At 44.9% G+C, this 23638-nt stretch overlaps 1 protein-coding gene across 3 annotated transcripts in view; it reads right to left on the bottom strand.

Annotated features, from left to right (window-relative positions):
* Positions 1 to 1614: 1614 nt before the first annotated feature.
* FASTKD2 (FASTK mitochondrial RNA regulator 2) overlaps positions 1615 to 23638 on the bottom strand; it is a 31531-nt gene continuing 9507 nt past the window's right edge. For 2 of the 3 annotated variants that reach the window (XM_087435705.1, XM_087435703.1), the window contains exons 9-13: positions 19693 to 19856; positions 18555 to 18767; positions 18062 to 18149; positions 16312 to 16426; positions 15135 to 15332 (exon numbers count right to left, since the gene is read on the bottom strand). In XM_087435705.1, the coding sequence (XP_087291831.1) occupies positions 15213 to 15332; positions 16312 to 16426; positions 18062 to 18149; positions 18555 to 18767; positions 19693 to 19856 (700 nt within the window). In that variant the 3' untranslated portion in view covers positions 15135 to 15212. Of the gene's footprint in view, positions 2084 to 15134; positions 15333 to 16311; positions 16427 to 18061; positions 18150 to 18554; positions 18768 to 19692; positions 19857 to 23638 lie in introns of those variants that run through there. The other variant, XM_087435706.1, reaches the window with a different exon arrangement.

Raw genomic sequence — 23638 nt, 5'->3', positions numbered from 1 at the left:
AGACAGACGCTACTCGGGTTCTGAGGACTTTGTGTTCATCCCATTATTCCTTCCTCTGTTCACTCAACAAACATTTACTGCGAGCCAACTGTACTCTGCTCCAGAAAATAAAGGGAAGAATCAGACACATTTTCACTCATCAAGAGCTCTCTAATTTATTGGGGGGAGATTACACACCCCTCCTTTCTAGCCATGAGAACATAGAAAAGGCAGACTATCAACAAACGGGGCAGGAACTAGCGAGGAGAGACATCCCAGGGAATGTGTGGTGCGAAGTGCCCTGATGTAGGAGTTTCCAGGTGGAGAAGAGTTGACGGGGTTCTGTAGAACAGAAAGCAGGGGAAAAGGCTCAGAGAGATGGCACTGGAATGTTGGAGGCTTGCAAATGGCGAGAGCACAAGATGCCAAGGATGGAGAATAATGACCAAGAAGTCTCAAAAAGTGGGTTCAGGCCCAACTCAAGCATACAGTGTATGTACAAACAAGGGGGAGTCCTGAATTTTTTAAATAAGGGAGAGGAATGACCCTGTCAGGCCTGGGTTTAGGCAGGCCCCTTTAGGAGTAGCAGTCAACCAAAACAAGTACAAATGGTCAAAGTCACTGACACGTCCAACAAGAGAGCCTGCTTTCAACAGAGCAGACCCAAAACCCAACGGCCTCATGGGCAGGAGAAGCCTGGGGAGCTCAGGAAGGAAGTCAGGATGCGCTCAGCCCACAGCTTCCTGAAGAGTGAGGAAAAGGTTGGAGAACTGTCAGCATTATCTCGGAAGGTGAGCACACAGGTTCCACAGGATTTCTACCTTCCCAGGCTTGGCAATAATAAAAACTGTGATCGATTGCCTTCTCTCCGAGTAACTCACACGAGACACTGATGCCTTAGTCTCTCCCACAGCTACAGTTCCCAAAAATCACTTCTTTCCAGAGGTCAAGCATGTGGAGCTCATTAGATCCCATGCACCAATATTTTAACTGTGTAAAACTTTTATTTCAGTGCAATTTAATGTTGAATTTGATTTACGAAGCACTGCATATTCTTAGTCCCCGGATGAGAACCTGCGCTTCTATGAGCTTAAATCGTGGTCTGGGGTAGTGGGGAGGACCCTTGACCAAAAGCTGGAATTGGAAATCGAGGCTTATGCTAATCATTGGTAAAGAAGGGAGCACTTCATGTCTTAGAGAAGGTCTATCTGATCTCCTTGTTATACAGACAAGGAAACCAATATCCAGAGAAGGTAAATGACAAGGGCAGAGGCTGGAACCCAGGTCTCTTGGTCCTCAGACCAATGGCCTTTCTTCTGTCCCCTGCCTCCTAACAGTTCAAAATACAAAAAAAGAGAGAAAAGGGGGGGGGGGGTAGTCTTTTTTATCCATGATGAAATCCATTCAAAAATGAAATAAATTGTGTGGTCCATGACATCAAGTCAGCTCCAGCTCCTGGCGACCCTGTGAACGACTGATGTGCACAGTATCCTGTCCTCAGCAGCCCTCAGCTCCTGTAGACTCAGGCCTATGGCTTCCCCAAGGAGTCAATCCATCTCATATTTGGTCTTTCTCTTTTCCTGTTTCTACTTTTCCCAGCACTATTGTCTTTGCCAAAGAATCCTGCCTTCTCATGTTGTGCCCAAAGTAGGGCAGCCTGTTTTATCATTTTTGCCTCCAGCAATAGTTCAGGCTTAATTTCCTCTAGGACCCACTTGTTTGTCTTTCTGGCAGTCCAGGGCATCCGTAGAGCTCTCCTCCAACACCATATATCAAATGAGTCAGTTTTTTTTTCCTGTAGCCTTCTGCACTGTCCAGCTCTCACACCTGTACATAGTAGTTGGGAATAAGAGGATGTGGATAATCTTGGCCTTGGTCTCTAATGACACTTCCGTACACTTGATGATCTTTCCTAATTCTTTCATTGCTGACCGTCTAAGTATCAGTCGTCTCTTGATTTCCTGGCTGCAGTCTTCACTTAAACTGATGACTGAACCAGGGTAAACAAAATCTTTTAACAATTTCAGTGTCTTCATTGTGTACATTCAAGTTGTGCAGTTCTTCTGTAGTCAATCCATGTGTAATATATTGGCAGCTTCAAATCCTAGTATAAAAGTGAGAGAAAATTGATGACATTTGTTTGAAAATGACTTGCCTTCTATTTTATGGGTGTAAAGTTACGTACTATGCAATATATGGCTCTGGAATAAAATCTGAAAGATTAAATAACTTGCTCAAAGTCATGAGGCTGGTAAGTCTAAGTCTGGGTTTCTTCAAAATTGGGCATAGTAACAAACGTCAAAGTTGGATTGTTTTATTTAATTAACCTTTGAGAAAAATGCTTAAAAGACAGTGGCCACTATTATATTTTATATATGTGAGTTTGGGCTTAGAACAGTTTTCCTGGGAGACTCACCATATACTCATTCAAAATTTTTGATGCATTTTTCTTTTGGAAGTGCCTTCAGAGCTAGTTTTTACATCTTAGGAGAAAATTATCCCTTTATGGCTATATTTTGACCAAAAAGAGTTTAACTCAGTTTTTCCACCTCGTTCACCAATGTTAGCTGTGAGCCACTTTTAACCATTTGTGAAAACCACAGCTGAACACAAAAGATGAAGATTTGCCAAGACTGAGGATACTCAAAAGAATTCTCTTCCCCAAGTGGAGGAGATACGTTTTCTGCTTGCTGGACCAGCCCAGAAGCCTTGGGAAAGTCATAAGCCATGGACCCAAACCCTGTTCCAGAGCTGAGAAGGTGGGAAATGGGGGTGTTAATTACTGGAGGTCAGCCCTTGGGAATCTAGAATTTTCTGGAACTTTTGAGAGAGAAATACTGCCTCTCAGAAACAGTTACATGTGCATTTTCACAAGCAGGAAACATCATTGTAGCTCTGGTAATGACTAATTCTCCCTCTGTGTGAAGGACAGAAGGAAGGAGAAGGCTTGTGAGAGCCCAAGGCTCTCCTGACCTTGAAGCAAAGCAGCCTGTGGACGACATAGAGGTACCGCTCCTACCCTATCCTCGTTCAGGGTGAACGCATCGCCCCCCTCCCCTTCCCCAAGACATACGCATGCATACACACACACACACACACACACACATGCATGCACACACGCACAATCCCAGGATAGACTCCTGGTCTCGGAAACTTTCAGGTTCCAGAGTTAGCATCTTGGCTGCAATTTGCGCCTCAAACATTTTCATTCTTCATGTTGTTATCATTATGACTCTATCATTACACTGCTGGCTAGTCATGAGTAAAACAATAAACAAAGAAAGAAACCCTTTCCCTGGTGAGCGTAAAGCACTGTAGATGAATACGTCTCATTTGGGCCCCACACCACGTAACGTTATGCGCTATTGTAAGCAGTATTAGAAGACATTTTATTGCAAGAGATCATTTTTTCTCATTGTAATGCTGGCTCCCCTCAGAGTCCAGCCTCATCCCGAGGCTCACACAGTCCCCCAGAGGGAGTCTGCAGCTCTTGTCTGCGGTTTAGGGAAGAAGCGTCCTTTCTCTTTGGTAATAACCCTCAAGTGAAGATGTGAAACCAAGCAGAAGAGGGCGAGGAGGGATGATTCTTTAACCAGAAGCTAAAAAACACCAACATAGGATGTGGATCTAGAGTGAGCCTCGCTGCTGGGGTGAAGGAACAAGGACAGGAAACCCAGGGGTCCTCTGAAAACTTCTGGTGCGCTTGGAGGGCTTCAAGGAGGCGAAACCAGCCTGTTGTAGGGCCGGTCGGTGGTTAGGCTGGAGACAGCCCGATTCTCTCCCAGCCCTGCCCTCCAGGCCGGCTCTGCAGCTCTCCTCCCTCACCCAGCACATACCAGCACATTTTTGGCCAAGGTTGGATATTAGAATAGCCTCATTTTCAGGAATTAAGAAGTCCATTTACCGATCTATTCTCGAAACATTAGTGTCTCGCCCAACTCAAGGTTCCCTTCCCCGGGCTCAGTGCTGAACAGCAGTCTCTTCTTTTGCTGTTTGTCCACATTGTTCTTTCTTTCGCTCCTCTGCCCCCCTGCTGTGCCACCTCCGGCTCCTGCAGGGTCAGGATGGAGAGGAGGGAGGAGGGACAGGGGTAGGGGGCTGTCTATTAACCAGTGACTTTGCATTCCTCGAAGATGCCTTTTATGTGTTAGATGCCCAAATGCTGGCTCATCTTCACAGGGGGAACTTTTGGGGGTTCTTAAGAGACACCTGACCACCACCAACCCCCTTTCCCCTGGCTCTGGCCCTCTTTCTGCTGGGTTTGCTGCACCCCGGCAGGAAGTCCTCCAGGGCTGCGCCTTTCAGGATGAGTCCAGCCTGCCACTTTACTCTGCTCCAGGCAGCCTCCTGCCTTTGGGCTTTTCCAGACAAGAGTTAGGATCCTATCTCCAGGGCCCCAAAGTTCAAAGGACTCAGGTCAAGCTCTCAAAAGAAATCTGAGTGGAGGTTTCTGAGTGTCACTCCACGAGTCGTGGCTCCATCTCACGGAGTGAACAATGAGTCCAAGCCCCTAGACATGCCCTCCAGGACGGGGCCACCCCCGCTTCCTCTTCACACACCGGACTCCCTGCACGGCCGGCGGCTCCACCAGGGTTACACATTCTGTTTCTCTGGAGACTACATCATCCTTTGACTGAACTAAAAATTTTAAGCATAACATCATTCTCTGTCATCTTTTTAGGCAATTTATAGAGATAAATTTATGATTTCATATCTTTAGCACATGAAGTATGGATTTTTAGATTAATTAGAATATATAATTCTCACATATAAAAGTTTATATTATTAAACAGTATTTCCACAATACCCAAATCAGAGATAGTCCCATTATATATAAAGTTCATCTCTGATGACTTAAAGTTAATCCTGAAAACCTTGTCAACCACACATAATATATGGTACTTAATACATTCATAAATTGATGTGAAATGGATGAATAGGTGGACAGATGGATGGGTAGATGGATGAAATATTTTTAAAAGACCAAATCTAAGAAGGCAGCATGGAATTAGAGATGGAGTTGGTTTCTTGTTCTTCAATATAATAGTTGCGACCTTGAGAAATGTCCTTTAACGTCTTAGTGTCTCAATTTCCTCATGTGTAAATAGATATCGTAATCCCAGAGACCTGCTGCGAGCAGAGATGAGACGACCTTGGCAGCTCCAAAGCTGCATGTGACAGAAAGGTGTTACTGGGATGAGGCAGAGTTTCTGCAGCTCTGCTGTTGCCTTGAACAATTTCCATGTTTCTGTGACTTACTTTGACTACCTGTGAAATGGACGTTGAAAGACTTCCGTCCGGCTTTCTGTAGAAGACAGTGCACGTGGGCATATAGGAGCCCTTTGACCTCAGGGCCCAGCAGCTGTAAGCAGCAGTACAACCCTGGACCAGTCATCAGAATCGCTGCTACGTTCTCTCACATGGTTCAGAGAATAGTGATGACTACCTTGTGAGAATCAGATGTCTGAAAGTGGCACAGTGCCTAGCATCTAGACAACAGTACTAGGCCTATACAATTACTAGAATCAACAGTGTCCTGTGAGTTTCCAGTGAAAAATACCGTGGGGTTACCTCGCCCTTTATTGCCTAGATTCAGTCATTTCTGAATAAGCTTAGTTGCTATGGTTACCTCCCAAAGTCACACATTTGAAAATGTGTTAGGAGATGGGGATTGATGGCAGAAGGCTTTAGTGAGGACACAAAGCAACTTCAGCAACTGAGACATTTTAATACATGTGAACTCCTTCCCTTGGAAACCAAAGGCACATGTTGCCAAAATGGAAATGAACTCAGGAAGTGGAGTTTCAGAAGTTCCGCACTTGGCCGGCCTCCCCCGGCACTGGGACGTCAAGGACAGGCACCTCTGGCCCTGAACCAGCTCCTGAGCATCTCAGTTTCCTCCCCCAGCATCTGGCAGTCTGAAGGATGTTGGTTGCCAGACAGAATTCATCAGATTCACTTCCCAGATGCTATCGCTTCTGATGCCGAAAGAAAAATAGGTTGCCCAGAAATGGAGGTTGGAAAGGATGAGTGTAGCTGAGAAATGCACAGTGATACACACAAAACAATAACGGGCTATTCTTGTTAGAATGCATTAGCATATATTTGAATATTCCAGGGGTCCTCATATCCCTCAGATCCCAAGCTTGGTCCCTGGAGGGGCTAGCACTAACATCCCAGGCTAAACTATCCCCCACAGCAGCGTTATAAACGGTTTTCGATCTGTCAAAATCAGTCACGGCTCCAACAGCAAATGAATAGAAGTTGGCCTGACACGGCTTCCTGTTTCCAACTGCAGCGAGCCCTCACGGGCAGTCCTCCTAAAAGGAGTCTTTCTTCCCGGTCGTTTTTTCCCAGACATCCCAGGGAGCTGTCCTGCTCTTATTTGAAATTCAAACCAGAGGGAAGTCACCTCTAAAAATACCGAGCGTCCCACTTGCATTTTCACGATGAGGCAGCACCACCTACGGGACATTTCATCCGTTTCTTGCTATTTCCACTATAAAATTGCTTTACAGTACTGCAGCGCCCCCCTGCCCCGTATCTACAGGAGAAGGCAGAGAAGCTTCTCGGCACACATTGTTCCAGATCCAGCTCCAGACTTACGTCTGCTGGAAACCCTGGTCCACTAGCTTTGGTTACACAGTGATCACGGCAAGGGGCGTGGTTCCCACGTGCAATCACCATGGAGAATTCGCTTTATTATTAAAAGAACTACCAATTGTTAAGCATCTACTACATGACAAGGCAAGTAAATTATTTCCATTATATACAACAGTCCTTCAAATTGGCTATTAGCATCCCCATTTTACAGATGAGAAGTTAAGAGACTTGCCCAGGATCCCAGACCAGGGCTGTCTTACTCTTTTCACTATAAAATGCTGCCTCTCTTTATCCTACCGTGCGTTGTGCCTGCACAGCAGTGAGGTTGCTCATTTTAATGACTATAAAGCAGAACATTCAAATTAGTATTGTCTTTCAGAAGTCACTTCAAAGTCTGTACTGTCATTCCAATGCTCCTAACATTTCTGAGTGTCTGTTGTGGGATTTGCCTGCAGGGACGTGAGCCATACAGCACCATCTCTTCACCCTAGATGCATGTTACCTGTTGAACGGAAACATGGTGGAGATACCATGAGGTCACGCAGTGTAATTTTTAAGACCCCTCCTCTGTAGATTTTCATTCAGTATATCTGGGATAGGGCGCAGGAATCTGTATTTTCATCAAGTGTGCAGGTAATTGTAATCATCAGGAAAGCTTTAGAAATACCGGTGTAATGATGCAGGAATGAGCTTTGGGGTCAGAAGGACTTGGGTTGCAGACCTAGCCGTCTGTTTTCTAATTGTACACCCCCACGAAAGTCATTTAAAGCCCCTGAGTATTAGTTTCCTCATCTATAAAATGAATATTAATATTTATTAATAGCCACCAACCAGGATTGGGGTAGGACTGAATGAGATTATGGGTGTGGAATGCTAGCACAGTGCCTGGCATGCAGTAGGCACTTAATAAATGGCCATTACTGTTGTTACTTGATCACCCACTCAGTTCACCAAATTTGCCGTATGTGACCTTTCGCTATTTCCAAAAATTAAACCCATGTGAAAGGATGTGAGGACATATAAAATATACTATAGTAACATGTACTTAGTTAAAAAATAAACTAAAGATTCTTAGCAGAAGAGATGACAGACAATAGATAGGGACAGAGATATATAGTCTTTAGGATTAGAAAATGCTCTAGAAACGAGAAACCAACATTTAAAACAGTTTGACACTCAAGAAACTAAGTTTCTGGGGAAAAAATCAAAGACAACACATTGATACAAAAGGTGGAAGCAACTCAAGTGTCAGGGATGGATGGATAAATAAAACGTGGTCCATACTCACAATGGGACACACGTTCAAGGAAGTTCATGAGTACTTTTACATCCACATTCTCAAAACTGTGACCAGCACGGCCTTGGTTGTCTCTGTTTTTCTTTAAAGCTGCATGTTTACTCAAGATCACCCAAGAAATATTATTGGGTAAGAGAGGAGGCTGAGACTGGAGAACCTGTTCTGATTTAACTGCCCTGGCCTGGGGGAGCTTTGAAAAAAGCGGCCGTGGAACACAGAGCACCCTTGGGAGAGCACTGGGGGAGTGGTGCCGTGCAGAGTGCTGCTGGCGCAGCGGGGCAGCGGGGCAGCGAGCCGGCGCACGGGAGGCCTGGCCGGTGGCTGGACGTGTGGGACCCTACTTCAAGCACAGCCTGCAGCAGCTGCAGGAGCAACTTGATTGCAACAGCAGTGGATGCAACTTGATTGGAACCTCAAGCTGGTAAGAAGGGCACCGTCCCTCATTTCAGTGATCTTTAATTGCTTTTCTTGGAGACTGGCATTTAATAAGACAGATGGACTATTTTCTGATGAGTGTAAGTGACATTGAAGCACTTCAAAGGTTCCAAAATATGAAATCATTGGCTTTTTGTCTAATGTAACTTAAAAGTTATGAGAAGATGAAAGTCTCTATATATTCAATAAATTCCATTTTTCTCCATTCACTGCATTTTTTAGCAAAAATAGGAATGGGTTTCCTGAGAAAATTGGGCAAAAGTTGGATGTTATTCTCCTTCCCTCTTCAAGACGATGGGGTCCTGGCGTAGAGACTGCCTGGGATGGAACAGTCAGCGTCACAGGGGTGAAGATGGGGAAGCACGGCAAAGAGTGGGTGCAGGAACAAGCAGACAATGAAGGCAGGGGGCTGGCTTCGCCCTTCACCCACCAGGGGAGCTTCATTGCTGCCTCTGAGGGTGAGGAACAGTAAACCAGCTGGCGGTGTACACGGATATGCCTCGTGGGTCTTAGTAACACGATGTATGTCTCTAACCTTGAGTGAAATTCTTTAGAGCAAAATTCGGAAAGTTTTAAACGAAGGTCTCCTATTTTTGGCTCTACAACATATATACGTACATGCACACACACATACATTATGGTATCCTTATCACTCAGTATTCAGTCGCTGATAACGGAAATCACTCTATCTGGTTTAAACCCGATGTGCTTGGAGGTTAACTTCCGGCCATTCACAGAAGTGTCCTTCTGCTTACAGGACGACGGGACAGGCCGAAGCAGCAGCCTTCGGTTCCTCCAGGAACGACTCTAAGACCACCACCACAGAACTGGGGGTCCAGAATTGCCGCTCTCTTTGCCAGCAGCCCAGAAGCCGGGAAATCATGAAGATGCCACTACTGCTAGCCCCAGAGCCACGCTCCCTTCGCCACAATCCCCACCAGCAAAACGAGGATCCGCGTCCTGCGGCAAGCCTGGGACCTCCCCTATTGCCATCCCAGAAGAGTCAAATGCGCCGTGATTGTCGCAGAAGCAGCAGAAACACGGTCCCCGTCTCATCTGCCTTCTTAATCTCGAGCAGGCACACCTGCCCGGAGGAACCTAGGTCACATCTGGAAGGCAGGCTGTAAGGGGGTTTGGGAAATGTGGACTTCAGTTTTCTGAGTCCACCAGTGAGCCACAGCACACCCATACACCACAGATGGGTTACAAGTGTGTCAGAGGCACGTGCCTGCTCAGCCTCTGGGTAGCCACAAAGGGCTGGGCAGCCAAAGCCCTCTTGGTCAGTAACCTCCTCACCAGCACCCCCTAGAGGGTAGCCAAACAGAGCGGGGTCTGAGGGCTCACCCCTCAGCTGCTGTGGAGAAAGGAGAGGGAGGCATCGGGCCTCCCCGCTCTGCTGTGGTGTGTGGTGTGAAGCCAGGACCGTGTCCAGTCGCCTGCACAGCTGCTTAAGAGGCCTGCAGAGTGCGCCACTGGCCGCCACGGCCAAGGGACACCAGCTGCTGGACAATTCCACGGTAGGTGCAACCGGCTGGGTCTGGGGAAGGCCAGTTCCTCACAAGCAGAGCTCCAGGTAGATGCCCCAAATCCGCCCTACGTTTCCGTACGTCTATGTGTCAGCACTAGCTGCAGAGTGAGTGCTTTAACACACACACTCTAAATCAGAACTTCATCACTGGTGGGCAATACCCGACGTGAAAAAATCCTACTGCATTTGAGATCCATTTGTACTATCACAAAATAATGCAACATCACATTTGTCAATGACAGAACAGGAGCTGTGAGCCTCTAAATATAATTTGCAATTTTTGAATGGTTTTCAAAATAGTTTAAAATTGCTTCATCAGTTACTTATGTAAACAGTTTCTTGTCAATGGTGACTACCAAGAAATTGAAGAACTTGTCATTAAAATATCTTTTGTGTGTGTGTGTGTGCTGAGGAAGATTCACCCTGAGCTACCATCTGTTGTCAATATTCCTTTTTATTTGCTGAGGAAGATTCGCCCTGAGCTAACATCTGTTGCCAGCCTTCCTGTTTTGTATGTGGGTCACCGCCACAGCATGGCTGATGACTGTAGGTCCGTGCCTGGGAATCAATCCTGGGCTGCTGAAGCAGAGCATGCCAAACTAAACCACAAGGCCACTGGGGCTGGCCCCTAAAATATCTTGATCAAGAATTGCAGATAGCCATTTCAAGCATACAACTTCATATTAATAGTTATGTCTAGAAATCAAGATCAAGCTTCTCATTAATAAATTTGAAAAAAATGTATTTAGGAATCTTACACAAAATCAATATTTAAAATCTTCCCTAATACTTTGGGTTTTACTGATTTTAGTTTTTATATCACAGAAAGAAAATATTTTTTTCTACTAAGTTCCAAATAAACACTCAAAATACTCTCCATTTTCTATGTGCACCATGACATAAAAAAGCTGGGGCCTGGAATGGTGTAGAATGAGCCAGTCTGCAACACACACCACACTATCACATACACAAGGTTTCACAGTAAACCTAAGACAATTATTTACGTGCTGCATTAACATTCTAAGCAGAGGATAATGCTCTTGGCTCCTTTCCCTTTTAAAATTTAGTCATCAGAATTTATCACATGCACCACCACCACTACTGTTCCATCTCATAAAAAACCTGGAAGAAATGATTTGCAGGTCACATATGGTCTCCCTTTGCATGTTGGCAAGTCTTGTTCACCCCCTCCGTACCGCTGGCTCTGCAAACCCAAGCCTGTGACCGCTCCCCTCCGACAACCTCTCATCTTTCCACTTTGGGCCTGTCATACATCACGCTATCTTTCAACATACAGCGATGGCGCCTCATCTTGTAAGCAACGGAGAGGATCTCCGTCTTAACTTCTTCACATCCCATAGTTCTGGGTATACATTAAGCTCTTAGTGGTTATCACTAATTGCTAACACGCTGTTTGGGGAATCAAACATTAGAAAGGGATTGGGATCAACTAATTATTTGCTTTCTGACTTTAAGTGTAATACATATTCATTCTTGGAAATGTGAAAAATGAAGTATAAAGAACATCAAAATCACTCACAATTCTACTATTCATAAATACCACTTTCTATGTTTTTATCCCTTTCCTTCCTTTTTATGCACCTCTATGCATTATTTAAACTGCACTTTTTAAACACAAAATTTGAATCCTAGTAGAGTTGGTGTGTGCTTTTCCATTTAATATAACTGTAAAGTTCTCCCCATGTCATTAAGTAAATTATGGCACATCCAGATAATATTTTACAAAGGCTAAAATAATGTCTTAGAACAGTGTTTCTCAAATTTTAATGAGCATAAAATCACCTGGGATATCGTTCTGGTTATATAGGTTCTGGTTCAGTAGATCTGAGGTGGGTCCCAAGATTCTGTACTTCTAACCTCCCAGATGATGCCAATGCTGCTGGTGTTTGGACCACACTCTGAGCAGCAAGGGCTCAGGAGGTATGTGCACGCCATTAGTGATGAACACTGAAATCGTTTCCAACCTTTGGCTCGTGTGTGGTAAAACAACACATCAGTGGAGCAATAAGAATCCTTCCACACGACGTAGAATAATGCAAATATTTCTCGTGTATACTATGTAAGCATACAGGCACCAAGATTATTACAAATCAAATCACTTCATGAACGTCAATAGGTACCAGTATTTCCAGACTCTGGATGCACACAGCCAAAGGGCATTCAGTGTGACAGCAAGCAAATGGGTGGTCTCCAGGGAGCAGAGGGAGAGGCCGAGAGGGAGGGTGGCCGTGTTCATACCTTGATGATGGTGGCATTTTCAAGGATATTTTATACATATACATATATATACACGATCTATTAAAACTTATCAAAGTGTACACTTTAAATACATGCAGTTTATTGTCAATTCTACTTCAATAAAGCTATCTTTAAAAATATGGGGAGAAAGGCCACAAAGTGCCTTCCAGAAAGTTTCTATTCCCCAGCAGCTTACACAGATGCCTGCCTCGTTACACCTTTGCCAGCACCGTGATTCTTAAAGAAAAAAACACTGCTAATTTGAAAGGCAAAAATACCTCATCTGTGTCAATGTGCGTGCATTTGATACTAGCAGACTGAAATGTTTTCATGTTGATCAGCTCTTTGCTTATCTTTCTTTTCTAATGTTAGTGTTTCTTATCAATTTATATTGATAAGCTTTTTATTTAGATATTTGTCATTTCCCTCAGCTTGATGTTTACCTTTGTGTACACTTGATGTAATTATAATGTAAACATTAAATTCAAGAATCCAAAGAAAGCTCTTTAATCTTAACACTGCTCCAAACAAGCACAAACAAAAGTCAAGTCAGAATGCAGAATTAGACATAAAAACACCCCAGTCCTTTATAATCACCTACTCTCTTTCCCAGGTGGCCGACCTCTCAGCGTGGGACGTCAGAGGCAGGCCGCACAAGCCATCACATCAGCTTATTCCTTTCACAGTCCCCCTTTCAGCTGGCTAATATGGTAAAGTAGGTTCGGTTCATCCTATTTAAGATGGAGATAGTGAGACTAAAATATAAAATACTTTGTGACTTATCAAGGTCAGAATTTGCACATATAAACTCCCCCTTTTTATCTATTGACTTCCCTCATTGTGTGAGAAACGGGTCCATGAAATCAAACTGGGGTTGTGTGGTTTTGCTTGCGATTCAACTGAATAAAAACCAGAAAGGGAAAATATTTACATATTCTCCTGGAGTGGGGAGTAAATCTTTATATTAATAATCCTGAGAAGACATATTTATTACTTAAACCGTTTTCCTTCACTCTGTATCTTGAGTCTCACAGACCTTTTTAGACCACAGAGAAATGAAGAACACTAACACTAGGAACACTAGTAAAAGAGGAACGCCTTTCTATCTGCTCTATCAAACCAAGACGACTTCCCCAGAGGGCAGTCACAGGTATTCATCAATTTGTCCAACCCTTTGAATATGAGTGATAAGTAGCCACTAAAAGAAACAGATACATACTTAACATGTAAAGAATGAATCTTAGTTTCTTTAATAACAGAATATTTTCAATTCTTGCTCCGAAGCTTGTAAGGGTTAAATCACTTGGCCAAGTACACAAAACCAGATGAGCTCGTCTGGAACCAGAATCCTGGTTTCCTGAGACACCCAGAGTAGAGGATGAAATCACGTGGAAATCAGTGATGTGGCTGAGACGCCAGAAAATCTCATTCTTTGAGCCTTAACTTCCTCATCCACAAATGAAGGAGGGGAATGAAGTGACTGCTCAGTCTCCTTTCAGCTCTAACCTCCTCTAGACGCAGGCGGGGGCAGCTGATGAAACTCCGACGTGGTAGTCATACTGCCGGAGTGCTTTACTGCCACCCTGGGGCTCCTCACCTGCTCTTCTCAGAAGCCCACGTCAGCTCAGGTTCAGACTCGAGCCCTGCCCTACTCTCTGTGCAGCCCTGGCACATAGTTTATCCTCACATTAGAGACAAGGAATTGAGAATCACAGCAGCAGCTACAGCTCAGTGAAGACGAGGAAAGGAGAACGTGTGAATTCTCAGCAGCACCTGGCATGGAGTAAGATGTCCAGTAATTGCATGTCTGTATATTCGGTGTCTTAGTCCATCCGGGCTGGCATCAGCCAATACCATAGACGGGGTGAAGTGTAAACAAAGGAAATTGATTTCTCACAGTCCTGGAGACTGGAAGTCCAAGATCAAGGCTCTGGCAGACTTGGTGTCTGGTGAGGGCCCACTTCCTAGTTCATAGATGGTCATCTTCTCAGCATGTCCACACATGGCAGAGGTGACGAGGGAGCTCTCTGGGGTCCCTTTATTAAGAGCATTAATACCATTCATGAGGGCTCCACCCTCAGGACCTAATCATCTCCCAAAGCTCTGCCTCCAAATCCTATCACACTGGGGGTTAGGTTTCAAGTATGAATTCTGGGGGAACATGAACGTTCAGCCTCCTGCATGAGGGTAAACAACACCAACTGACATGGATGGCACTCAGGTTTCACAACTGAAACTCGTTGTATCCCCAGCGGGTCAAATACTAGGTAGGTGGGTGCACAGCAAACTTGAACAAAGGTTTCAACAAAAGAACAAACATAACTGAAAACCAGCCCTCAGGTCTGACTCACAGCACAGGTCAGCTATGTATTTAATTTAAAAGACTTCATGAAATGGTGAGAGGAGAAAAGGGAAGAAAGACAGAGAAAGGAATGTGCCTCAACAAGGCACAAGTTATGGTGTTAGCAGCCCCCAGCCTACCAGTTTCAATAAATCTGGACTCCTGGCCCTCTCCGTATCATCTCATCCATGTTCCTCCTAGTATGCCCATGAACCACCTCCACACAGAACGCCTGTTACAAACGCAGATGCCCGATCCTCGCCCATTTTTAACATGCTACCTCATTAATTCTTCCTCAGTCTAGAGTTCGAGAACCTGGTCCAACTGCTATGCGGCCAATGCTGGAAACCATGGTCAGTGCCAGCGTCCTCGAACAGCTCATAGCAAGGGTAGAAATGCGCAGATTCCAGACACAATGACTGCCCACACCACCTACTGCAGCCCACCACAACCAAGACACCAATGTTCAATGCATCAAAGCTGAAGAGAAAAAGTAAAACCCACAGCTCAAGAGTCTGTCAAATACCTGGGCACTAGAGGGAACAGGTATGGTTGGAAAAATGACCCTTCTGGAATTTTCTACGCATATTCTAAAATATGCCAGTAACAACATTTCTTCCATTCTTAAAATTATTTTTAATAGTGAACTAAGTAACACATTTTGTTATGGTGAGCAGTCAGGTGAATTTCACTGACAACTGAACTGCAGTCTTTATTAAAGTTATTTTTACAAATTTATGTCTCCTGATACGAAAAGGCTGCATTTTACTTTAACGTGTGCTTTGCAAATTTACATCAGCAGAGGGAAGGGGTTCAGCTGAATAGATTTCAGTCTTCAAAAATGTGACCGCATCCTTCATCTCCAGTTTTTCCATCTCCCAATTATTGACCTTACCAAAGAAAGAGGAAAATAATCAGTTTGCAAGAAGGTAATGACACATAAAAACTAGTTTCAAGTTCCCGCACATTAAAGCAGTATCAAGCCAACTGCTTTTTAAAAGCAAATGTTATCTTATAATTACTCATATTTTAAAGGCTTAGTAAGACTATGTGCTAGGGCTGAAGAAAGCTCTAACAGTGAAAATTATAAAAACTTTAAAGGTCCCCTAAAGGGTGCAAAAATCCCTTTCTTGGGATAATCTTCCTTAGAATATCTATAATAGCCAATAGGAAAAAAAGTCTTAAATAGTAGCCCATCAAGAGAAACGGGCCATCTTAACCTCAGTAACTGTGTGTAATCCATTTTTGGATACTGAAGTACAGAACGAAGGTCCGAATGTTTACACTTCACATTACGTGCAGGACTAAATGAGTGGCATTTAGATAGATCCCGACATTAACATAAATATAAATTTATTCACAAGGTTCTTGCTCCACAGAGAGACATCTGGGGAGGCTGTTCAGGAAAAGCTGTGGTGCTTGGAATCTAAATGAAGCATAAGCTAAGAGGGGAGAGGAACACCATCCAGCTTTTTCTGGGGACAAACATCCTCTAACAGCCTCACACTGGCCCATGAAAACGAAGCTTTAATTAACACCTTTTCTTCCCTTCTTCAAGACAACCTGGAAATTGAATATGGTTTCATGTGTCTTAAACTAAGTTAGAAAATATATTATTTACATTTTTCCTCTTAACAAAAAGGATTAAGTTGGCCAAATGCAGCACTCTAGTAAACCACAATAACCGGCTGAGGAGAAGTCAAATCACGTCCTGGAAATGTTCTGTTTCAAAGAAAACGATAACTAAAACACTTATTCCAACACGGTTGACAATTCCTCCACAGCCCTAGTGACCAAGCTCAGGCACCACATTCCTGGCGGAATGGACCTCGGTAACGGAAGAATATCTCATTTGCATTTTTTCCTTACCAAGATCACGTGAAAACCCATTCCTTTCAAATGCCGCATCTTCATAGCCAGGAATCCCTTGGGGTGAGTTGAATCCAAACAGTAAGCAGATCTAGGAACACACAGCACAGCTACTCTGGAAACAGAAACATACCCGTGAGACTAGTCGCTAACGCCATCACCATTCCCAAGCTCGCTGCACCCCCGTTCCTTGGAGACTGCCACTTAGAGCTTGCCACTGACCGCAGTCCTCATCACTCCCTATCACCTTAGTCCTTCACTTCCTTGCTACGTGGCCTCTGCAGACATGCAAGTATAAGAAGCTCCTAACGATGCTTTACAGTTATCCCTCACCCATCTTTAAGGATGGCTACATTCTTGATGAGGAAAATTTTCAGATATGAAAGTACCCATTTTAAGGCTTTCCTGTGTAGTGCTAATCTCTGATCTAAATATACTTATTTACACTTCTAGCAGAAGTAATGACGTAGAAATACCAAATGGTAAATGCTCTTCTTTTACATACTGTCTCCCAGAGAGAGAAGCATTTAAAAACCAGAATGGGGAGACCACATACAAAGAAGAAAACACTAAGAGAAAGGCAAGACTGTTAAAAAGATAAAATCTGTATGTGTAACAAAAATGTGGAAGGCATAATTTGCTTTTTCATTCTTCTTGGCATTTTGGAAAGATTAAGTTCATTGGGGAAAAAAAGACATTTGTATCTCTACTGTCTTCCTTTATACCCTGGCTGTTATCTGAGATAACATAAGAGAAATTTAATGTTTTTAAAGGAATGCTCAGATTCCTCACTTCTCAGTACTCTGCCTGAGCACTACTATGTTATATTATTATGCCTGAAAAAGAAAAATGATCTTTCAACAAGGTGCGAGAGAAGGTCGTTTTTTGAGGGGAGATGGGTCATGTATAGGGTAGACAGCAGTTGAAAAAGACGGCCAAGGCACAGATAGATGGGTTCAGAAAGGGGTAAAGTTATGGAGTTGTATGTGAAAGGAGAGGGATGGGCAGACAGGAGTCTGAGTCGCTAAAGATTTTGTCTGTATCTCTGTCTCCCGTATGTATGTGCATGTCCTATAAAGCAACAGGGGACATAAGTTCCTGGGGGTCTGACTCATCTGTGTGCCCCACAGGGCCTTAGCAGAGCCTTTCCACAAAGGCTGACTGGACACGGGGTGTGTGCAGCACAATCTGCCGCGTCTGCTTCAAAAGCAAGACTTCCCCTCAGGGGGCGGAATCACGTTCCTCCCAGAGACTCCATCTGCCGTGTGCGCGTCAAGGAAACAACTCACGACTAACTCCAATACACTTTGAGCCATATCCAACACAGCATCATTAAAAAGCTCAAGTTTCCCTACCTTTAGAAAGGTCTTGGTGTAGAGCAAAACATTTACTGGGTATTTGATTTTTGTAGAAGCCTTAATTCTTTATGGTCACTATGTCATTATCTTGTCCAAAGTTCACACTGCACGGATAGCTTAATGACGTGAACACTGTTTCACTGAACTGTTTAAGTTTAAAACCTAATTTTTAAAAATTGCCTATTTCATTAAATGGCCTAACTCCAGTGCACTGTCTTCCAGCACAGCGCACACGTCCACACCTACGGAGCAGACTGACGGGCGAGCAGTCTAATGGGGCACTGCAGGCACCACACAGATATAAGGGGTCAGTGTTGTGACAGCTGCTCAATGAGTCTCTGAGAATTAAGATTTGAGTTCAGAAGGCTCAGCAATGCATATAGGAAAGCAACCTTTGAACATCTGCAGCAGAAGTTACCACATCCACGCCAGAAAATGGAAGCACCTGCGTCCTGTTAGAATCCATTCTGATTTCAAAATCTGAAAAAAACGAATTGATATTAATTTTTCAAACTTTGCTCAAAGTGATTTTCTGCTTCAAAATATATCACATTATTACCAATAACGATAACGGCAGCAGCTAAGATACACTCAGCTCACCACGTACCAGACACTAGTCTGGACTCTACAGGTACAATCTCATTTCTGTGCCATGGAGCCCCATGAGGTGGGTGCTACCACAGGTGCCATTTGTCAGACACGGAAAGGGAGGTGGTCAGGCCTGGCCACAGCACCAGGAAGGGGAGAGCGAGCCTCCAAACCCGGCCGTCAGCTCCAGGCCCAACGCTGCACCACACTGAACTGCCGAGGCAGATGCTAATCCTTTGTCAGAAAAAAAGAAAATAAATAAAATAAGACAGAAGAAAATCATATGGAGTCCCATACCAATATGATAATTATGTGGCAACTGCACATTTTTTGAGAAGCATTCATCTCCCACAAGGCTACTCAGCACCTCTGCGACCTTGGCATCTGGACACAACAGTGCAGGCGGCAGCGGTGGCAACACCACATCCACAGCCTTGTGGTAAGGCGCATCATCGAGTTTCAGGCAAGCAGCCAAAATATGAAGCTTGTGAACATTCCTCTCCATGTCACCTAAAAAACAGGGAGAGCAAGAAATATACAGTTAAGAAAACATTACTGCCACATGTCAGACACTGTATTAATGAGCCTGTATTTCTGATCATCTGCTTCTGATCAGGAGGAATCTCTGTGTCTACAGCGACACCCAGCACTTGAGAATGTCTGAGGGGGTAAAAATCTCCCTCAAGGTGACTCAGCCTAAACTCTTCACTGAACAGATGAGGAACGCCCAGGAATGTTAAAACGCCTCATGATGAACTAATGGCAAAGCTGGGCCTGGAACCCAGGGCTCCCACAGCAGATGCTTGAAAAATCAGCACGTGGTGTTCCTTCTCCACAACTCAGAATTTCATAACTCTGTTTTTAAAAGAATTTAAACTACTCTATTCTCAGACACATCATCAAATTTTGTACATCTCGCCTGATACTGCTTTTCCTTGTTTAATATTAAAGACCAAAAGTCAACAATTAATTTGGCTCCAAGAGTAAATAAACTCACTCCTTTGGTAACTACTTGGTTTCCTGATCTCACAGGCTGGGCCCTCATCACAGGCCATAAGTGACAAAGTGTTTATAGCTGCAAAAGTTGACTGAACTTGGCTTCGAATGTGACTTGCAAGGATTAGGAAGTACAAACACCTCTGATCGAGGCATAAAGAACAGCTTGAACATTTAGTCCCTGCACAGGTGCACAAAGTACATAAAAGGAGTAGCTTCTTATTTCTTGTGTTCGACATGTAGCCTCTGTCATTACAGGGGGCTCCACAGGGTCGCTGGTCTGAAGCACTGACCTGACTTCACCACTGCCAGTCCTTTCCTCAGCAGCACCCGCTCTACACGCTTTAACTCACACTGCTCCAGCTAAGACCCCACTCGGAATACACGGCAGCCAGCGGTGCTGCCTTATCTCGGTCACCACTGGGCACTGACAACCTACCTGATGCCAGCAGCTCGCCGATGACGTCCTTTTGGAGAAGCTGATTAACAGGGGCCAGGGGAAAATGGTTCATCATGCAAAACGAACACACGGCATTCAACAGGTTTTCAGAAGAGAGGTGGTGAAGACAAGCAGTCAGAGCACTAGCCATAACTTCTAGGAACCTTCAGGGGAACAAGGAGGAGTCAGCTTTCAAATATAAACAGAAGACAACGTCATGGCAGGGCTAGGGAGGTAGCACAGAACCAAGGCTTTAAGGAGCACAAAGAAAAGAAATAAGAAAATCAGTCATGCAATAAGCATTCACACATCTTTCGGGTTAGGTGGCTATTGTGTAATAATATACTCACTCAATAAATGTTAGCTACTGCTTTATGTCTTGCATAGGGCAAATGTTTTACAGGCTTTAACTCGTTTAATTCTTGTTAAAACTCTACGGGGTAGAAATTATTATCCTCATACTAAAGATGAGTAAACAGGCTCAGAGAGCTCATTAACTTGTCCAAGAACACTCAGCCAGGAAGCACAGAGTGGAACCCAAGTTGTCAAGCTCCAGAGCCTTTTACCCATTACGCTCGATTTTATCATGGGTACATCCACAAGGCCTGGAACACCGCTGCAGTTTATAACCAATGAAAACTCTCTAGCTATCAGTACTCTGAGTTAAGAGAATGGCGAGCCACTCCTCCTCCCAGAGCTGATGTGATGTGGTGCCATACAGCAGTCGGCACAGACGGGAGAGAGGAAAGGGCAAAGCTAGGGGAGCTCACTTGCCCAGGGTGACTCTGCTAATAAATGGCCCATACGCCCTCTGACCCCAGGTCAGTCTGACTCTTAGGCGTAAGCTACACATCATTATGTAAGAAAGAAAGGAACTACATGTGAAGTACTGTGTGAGCGCACAGGAAAGAAGGCAGACAGCAGCTGTGGGACTAGGAGAATCTCAGTAAGTGGAAAAGACGAGAAAAGGCATTTGAATTGAGCCAAGAAAGGAGCCCACAGAGTGCAAGCTCTTTGTAGCTAGTGAGACTGAGGCACCGACCCCTGCTTCCTACAGCAGGGCAAGCGTGCCAAGTCACAGAGAGGCTGTAGGGAAAACGTCTGAGACGCACTTCGAGGTCCTGCGGGTAGGAGCAGCCGGGCGCGGCAGGGAGTGAGGGCGGCCGTGGAGGCTAAGCAGGGCTGCAGGAGCTACAACAGGACGGGAACAACATTAAGGCCCTAGAGACCACAGTGAGGCAGTACTTACTAAACTGAGGCAGTACTCACTAAACTGAGGCAGTACTCACTAAACTGAGAACCGACTGAATGTGGAGGACGCAGCAAGGAAGGGCAGGGCCACAGAGGACTAAGTTTGGGGCCTGGGGGGTCTTCACCTCTCCCATCTTCTCATCCCACTCCTTAAGCCCAACCTTATGCTTCAGCAACTCCAAACTACCAGTCATTCCCTGCACAGGCTCGGCTGTTTCTTCCCTCCCTAACCTGAATACGGAGTCCCTCCCACTCAGAATGTTCTTTCCTGCTTACCTTCCCGTGGTTAACTCTCCATCTATCCATCTCTTAAGATCTGCTCAGGGACCACCTCCTCCAGGCAGCAGTGCTTGCATCCATCGGGAGGCTCCACTTCTCCAGGCTAGCGTCCTGGCACGTCCCTCCTCTATTCCACACAGCCTATTTACATCTCTATCACGCCAATTTTTGTGCTATATTTAATTGCCAATTTATGTGTCTACCTCACCCATTACACAGAATCCTCTGGCAAAAACGACTGTGTCTTATTTATCTTTGTGCTAAGTACTCGAGTGCTTGGTACACATTTTCTGTACAAATCAACTTAAGTGAGGAGAAATGAGAAGAATGTTAGTGGAAAAGGATGAGTCAAGGATAAAGAGCCAGGGGCCGGCCCGGTGGCGCAAGTGGGTAAGTGCGCCTGCTCCACTGCGGCGGCCCAGGGGTTCGCCGGTTCAGATCCCGGGCGCACACTGACGCACCACTTGGTAAGCCATGCTGTGGCAGGCGTCCCATATAAAGTGGAGGAAGATGGGCATGGATGTTAGCTCAGGGCCAGTCTCCCTCAGCAAAAAAAGAGGAGGATTGGCAGATGTTAGCTCAGGGCTGATCTTCCTCACACACACACACACACAAAAAAAAGAATAAAGAGCCAAAAACTAACCAATTTGTATACATTAAACATGTACAGCTTTTTACATGTTAATCATACCTCAGTAAAGTGATTAAAAAAATAATTCACTTTGAATGGTGTTTGGTAAATACTAAATAACTGACAAGAGAACAAGAAGAAGAAGAATGAGCTGACTTTCAGAACTGCTGAACTTGAGATACTTGCGAGGTCTACAGTGACCACAGGCAACCCACAGGAGTTCTGGAGCTCAGGAGCACACTCGTGACCAGAGGTGCAAATCTGGGGTTACCTAGAGGGCGAAGTACAGATCAAGGAGAAGAAACCAAAGGACTGAAATAAAGTCTAAATGTCAAATGTTTTCTTCCTTGGGTTTCAAGCCCAGGAAGATACTCTGGATTTCACACGCCCTCTCTCCCAGAGGCCATCACATAAATAAAATGACCACCGTACAGCATATGGACATAAAATGTGCTAAGCCAAATTTTCTCCCACTCTCCTACCTAATCCATCTCTTCTAGTCAACTCACCTCCCAAATGCTTTCAGTTATCCTACCTCCAAAACCTTTGCCATTCCAGTCGAAGACGCCATCTTCCTCTCTCCTCCTCCCTAGAGCACTCACTGGTACCTACCATTTACTGCCTTCCTCTGGATGTGCAAGACTCGCCTCCTTAACTGGACTAGCAAGGAGAGGGAACACAAACTTCTTTTCGATAGTCCTCAGAATACCAAATTCAGGCAACTGCACACTCATGGGCATCCAGGAAATTCTGACTGACTGATCTTGATCTAACCACACTCTCACTGCCCCCTTTTCTCCAAAGGAGAAATGTTGAGGTGGGCAGGTAAGGGGTAGGCCAGGTTTCTCAATCTCAGCACTACTGACATTTTGGGCTGGACAATTCTTTGTGGCGGGGCTGTCCTGTGCACAGCAGGACGTTACCAGCATCCCTCACCGCGACCCACTAGTCCTCTTCACCCCACTCTCCCCGGCATGAAAACTGACGTTTCCAGATAGTGCCACACGTCCCCTGGGAGGCAAAATCGCCCCCAGCTGAGAACCAGTGGGTTGGCTGAAAGCAGAGAAGACAGACACAAGCAAATGTTCATAATCCCCCCATACAATTCTGCTCCTCGTGTGTTTTATTGAATTCCCAACCTTTATGGGACTAGTTAGGGTTACTTTTGTTATCCCCCTCTACTTCCAGTATAACAATCTTACTGGACCAAGTTATCTCTTGGGAGGCCTACAGTCAGCTGAAAAACTCCCTAACCACAAAGGTTTGTTCTCCTAATCCCATGGAATGCACGGGGCTGTTTCTGAAGTTTTCATTACCACTCAGCTTGACAATATTTGTCAAGAAAGTGTAGGAGGTTATGGGGCCCAATCTCATAAGAAAACCAAGCCAGGAGAGCAGAGAAAGGTGGAATCTGGGGGATGCTCTGCAACCTTTATTAAGTGCCTATTCTGTGCCAGGCCCCATGCTAAGTGCAGAATAATAGGAACCTGGGTCTGACTTTGGAGAGCTTTCCAAGTGAGGAGCAGACAGGCTCACTGACAAATAATCACAACCGTGTGTTGAGGCCCCACCAGAGATCTGTACTGGACACGACAAACACAGGGGCTCTGACGGAGACAGCTGGGGAGGGCACAGGAGCTGCAGAAGAGCGGGGTCTCTCAGGGCGATGGAGAGGACAGTGGGCAGTTGCCTTGTGGTTGGCTCAGCACCACTACCTGCCCAAAGGGATGGGCATGTGACCCAAACTTGGTCAATCAGATTTTCTCTTTTGGAAATCTGAACCTT

The sequence above is a fragment of the Ceratotherium simum genome, chromosome 9, assembly GCF_057802395.1.
Source record: "Ceratotherium simum simum isolate JZ-2026a chromosome 9, ASM5780239v1, whole genome shotgun sequence".
In the NCBI taxonomy this organism is placed as follows: domain Eukaryota; kingdom Metazoa; phylum Chordata; class Mammalia; order Perissodactyla; family Rhinocerotidae; genus Ceratotherium; species Ceratotherium simum.
Note: the sequence above shows the minus strand (reverse complement) of the source record. Positions and strands in the feature narration are given on the sequence as shown.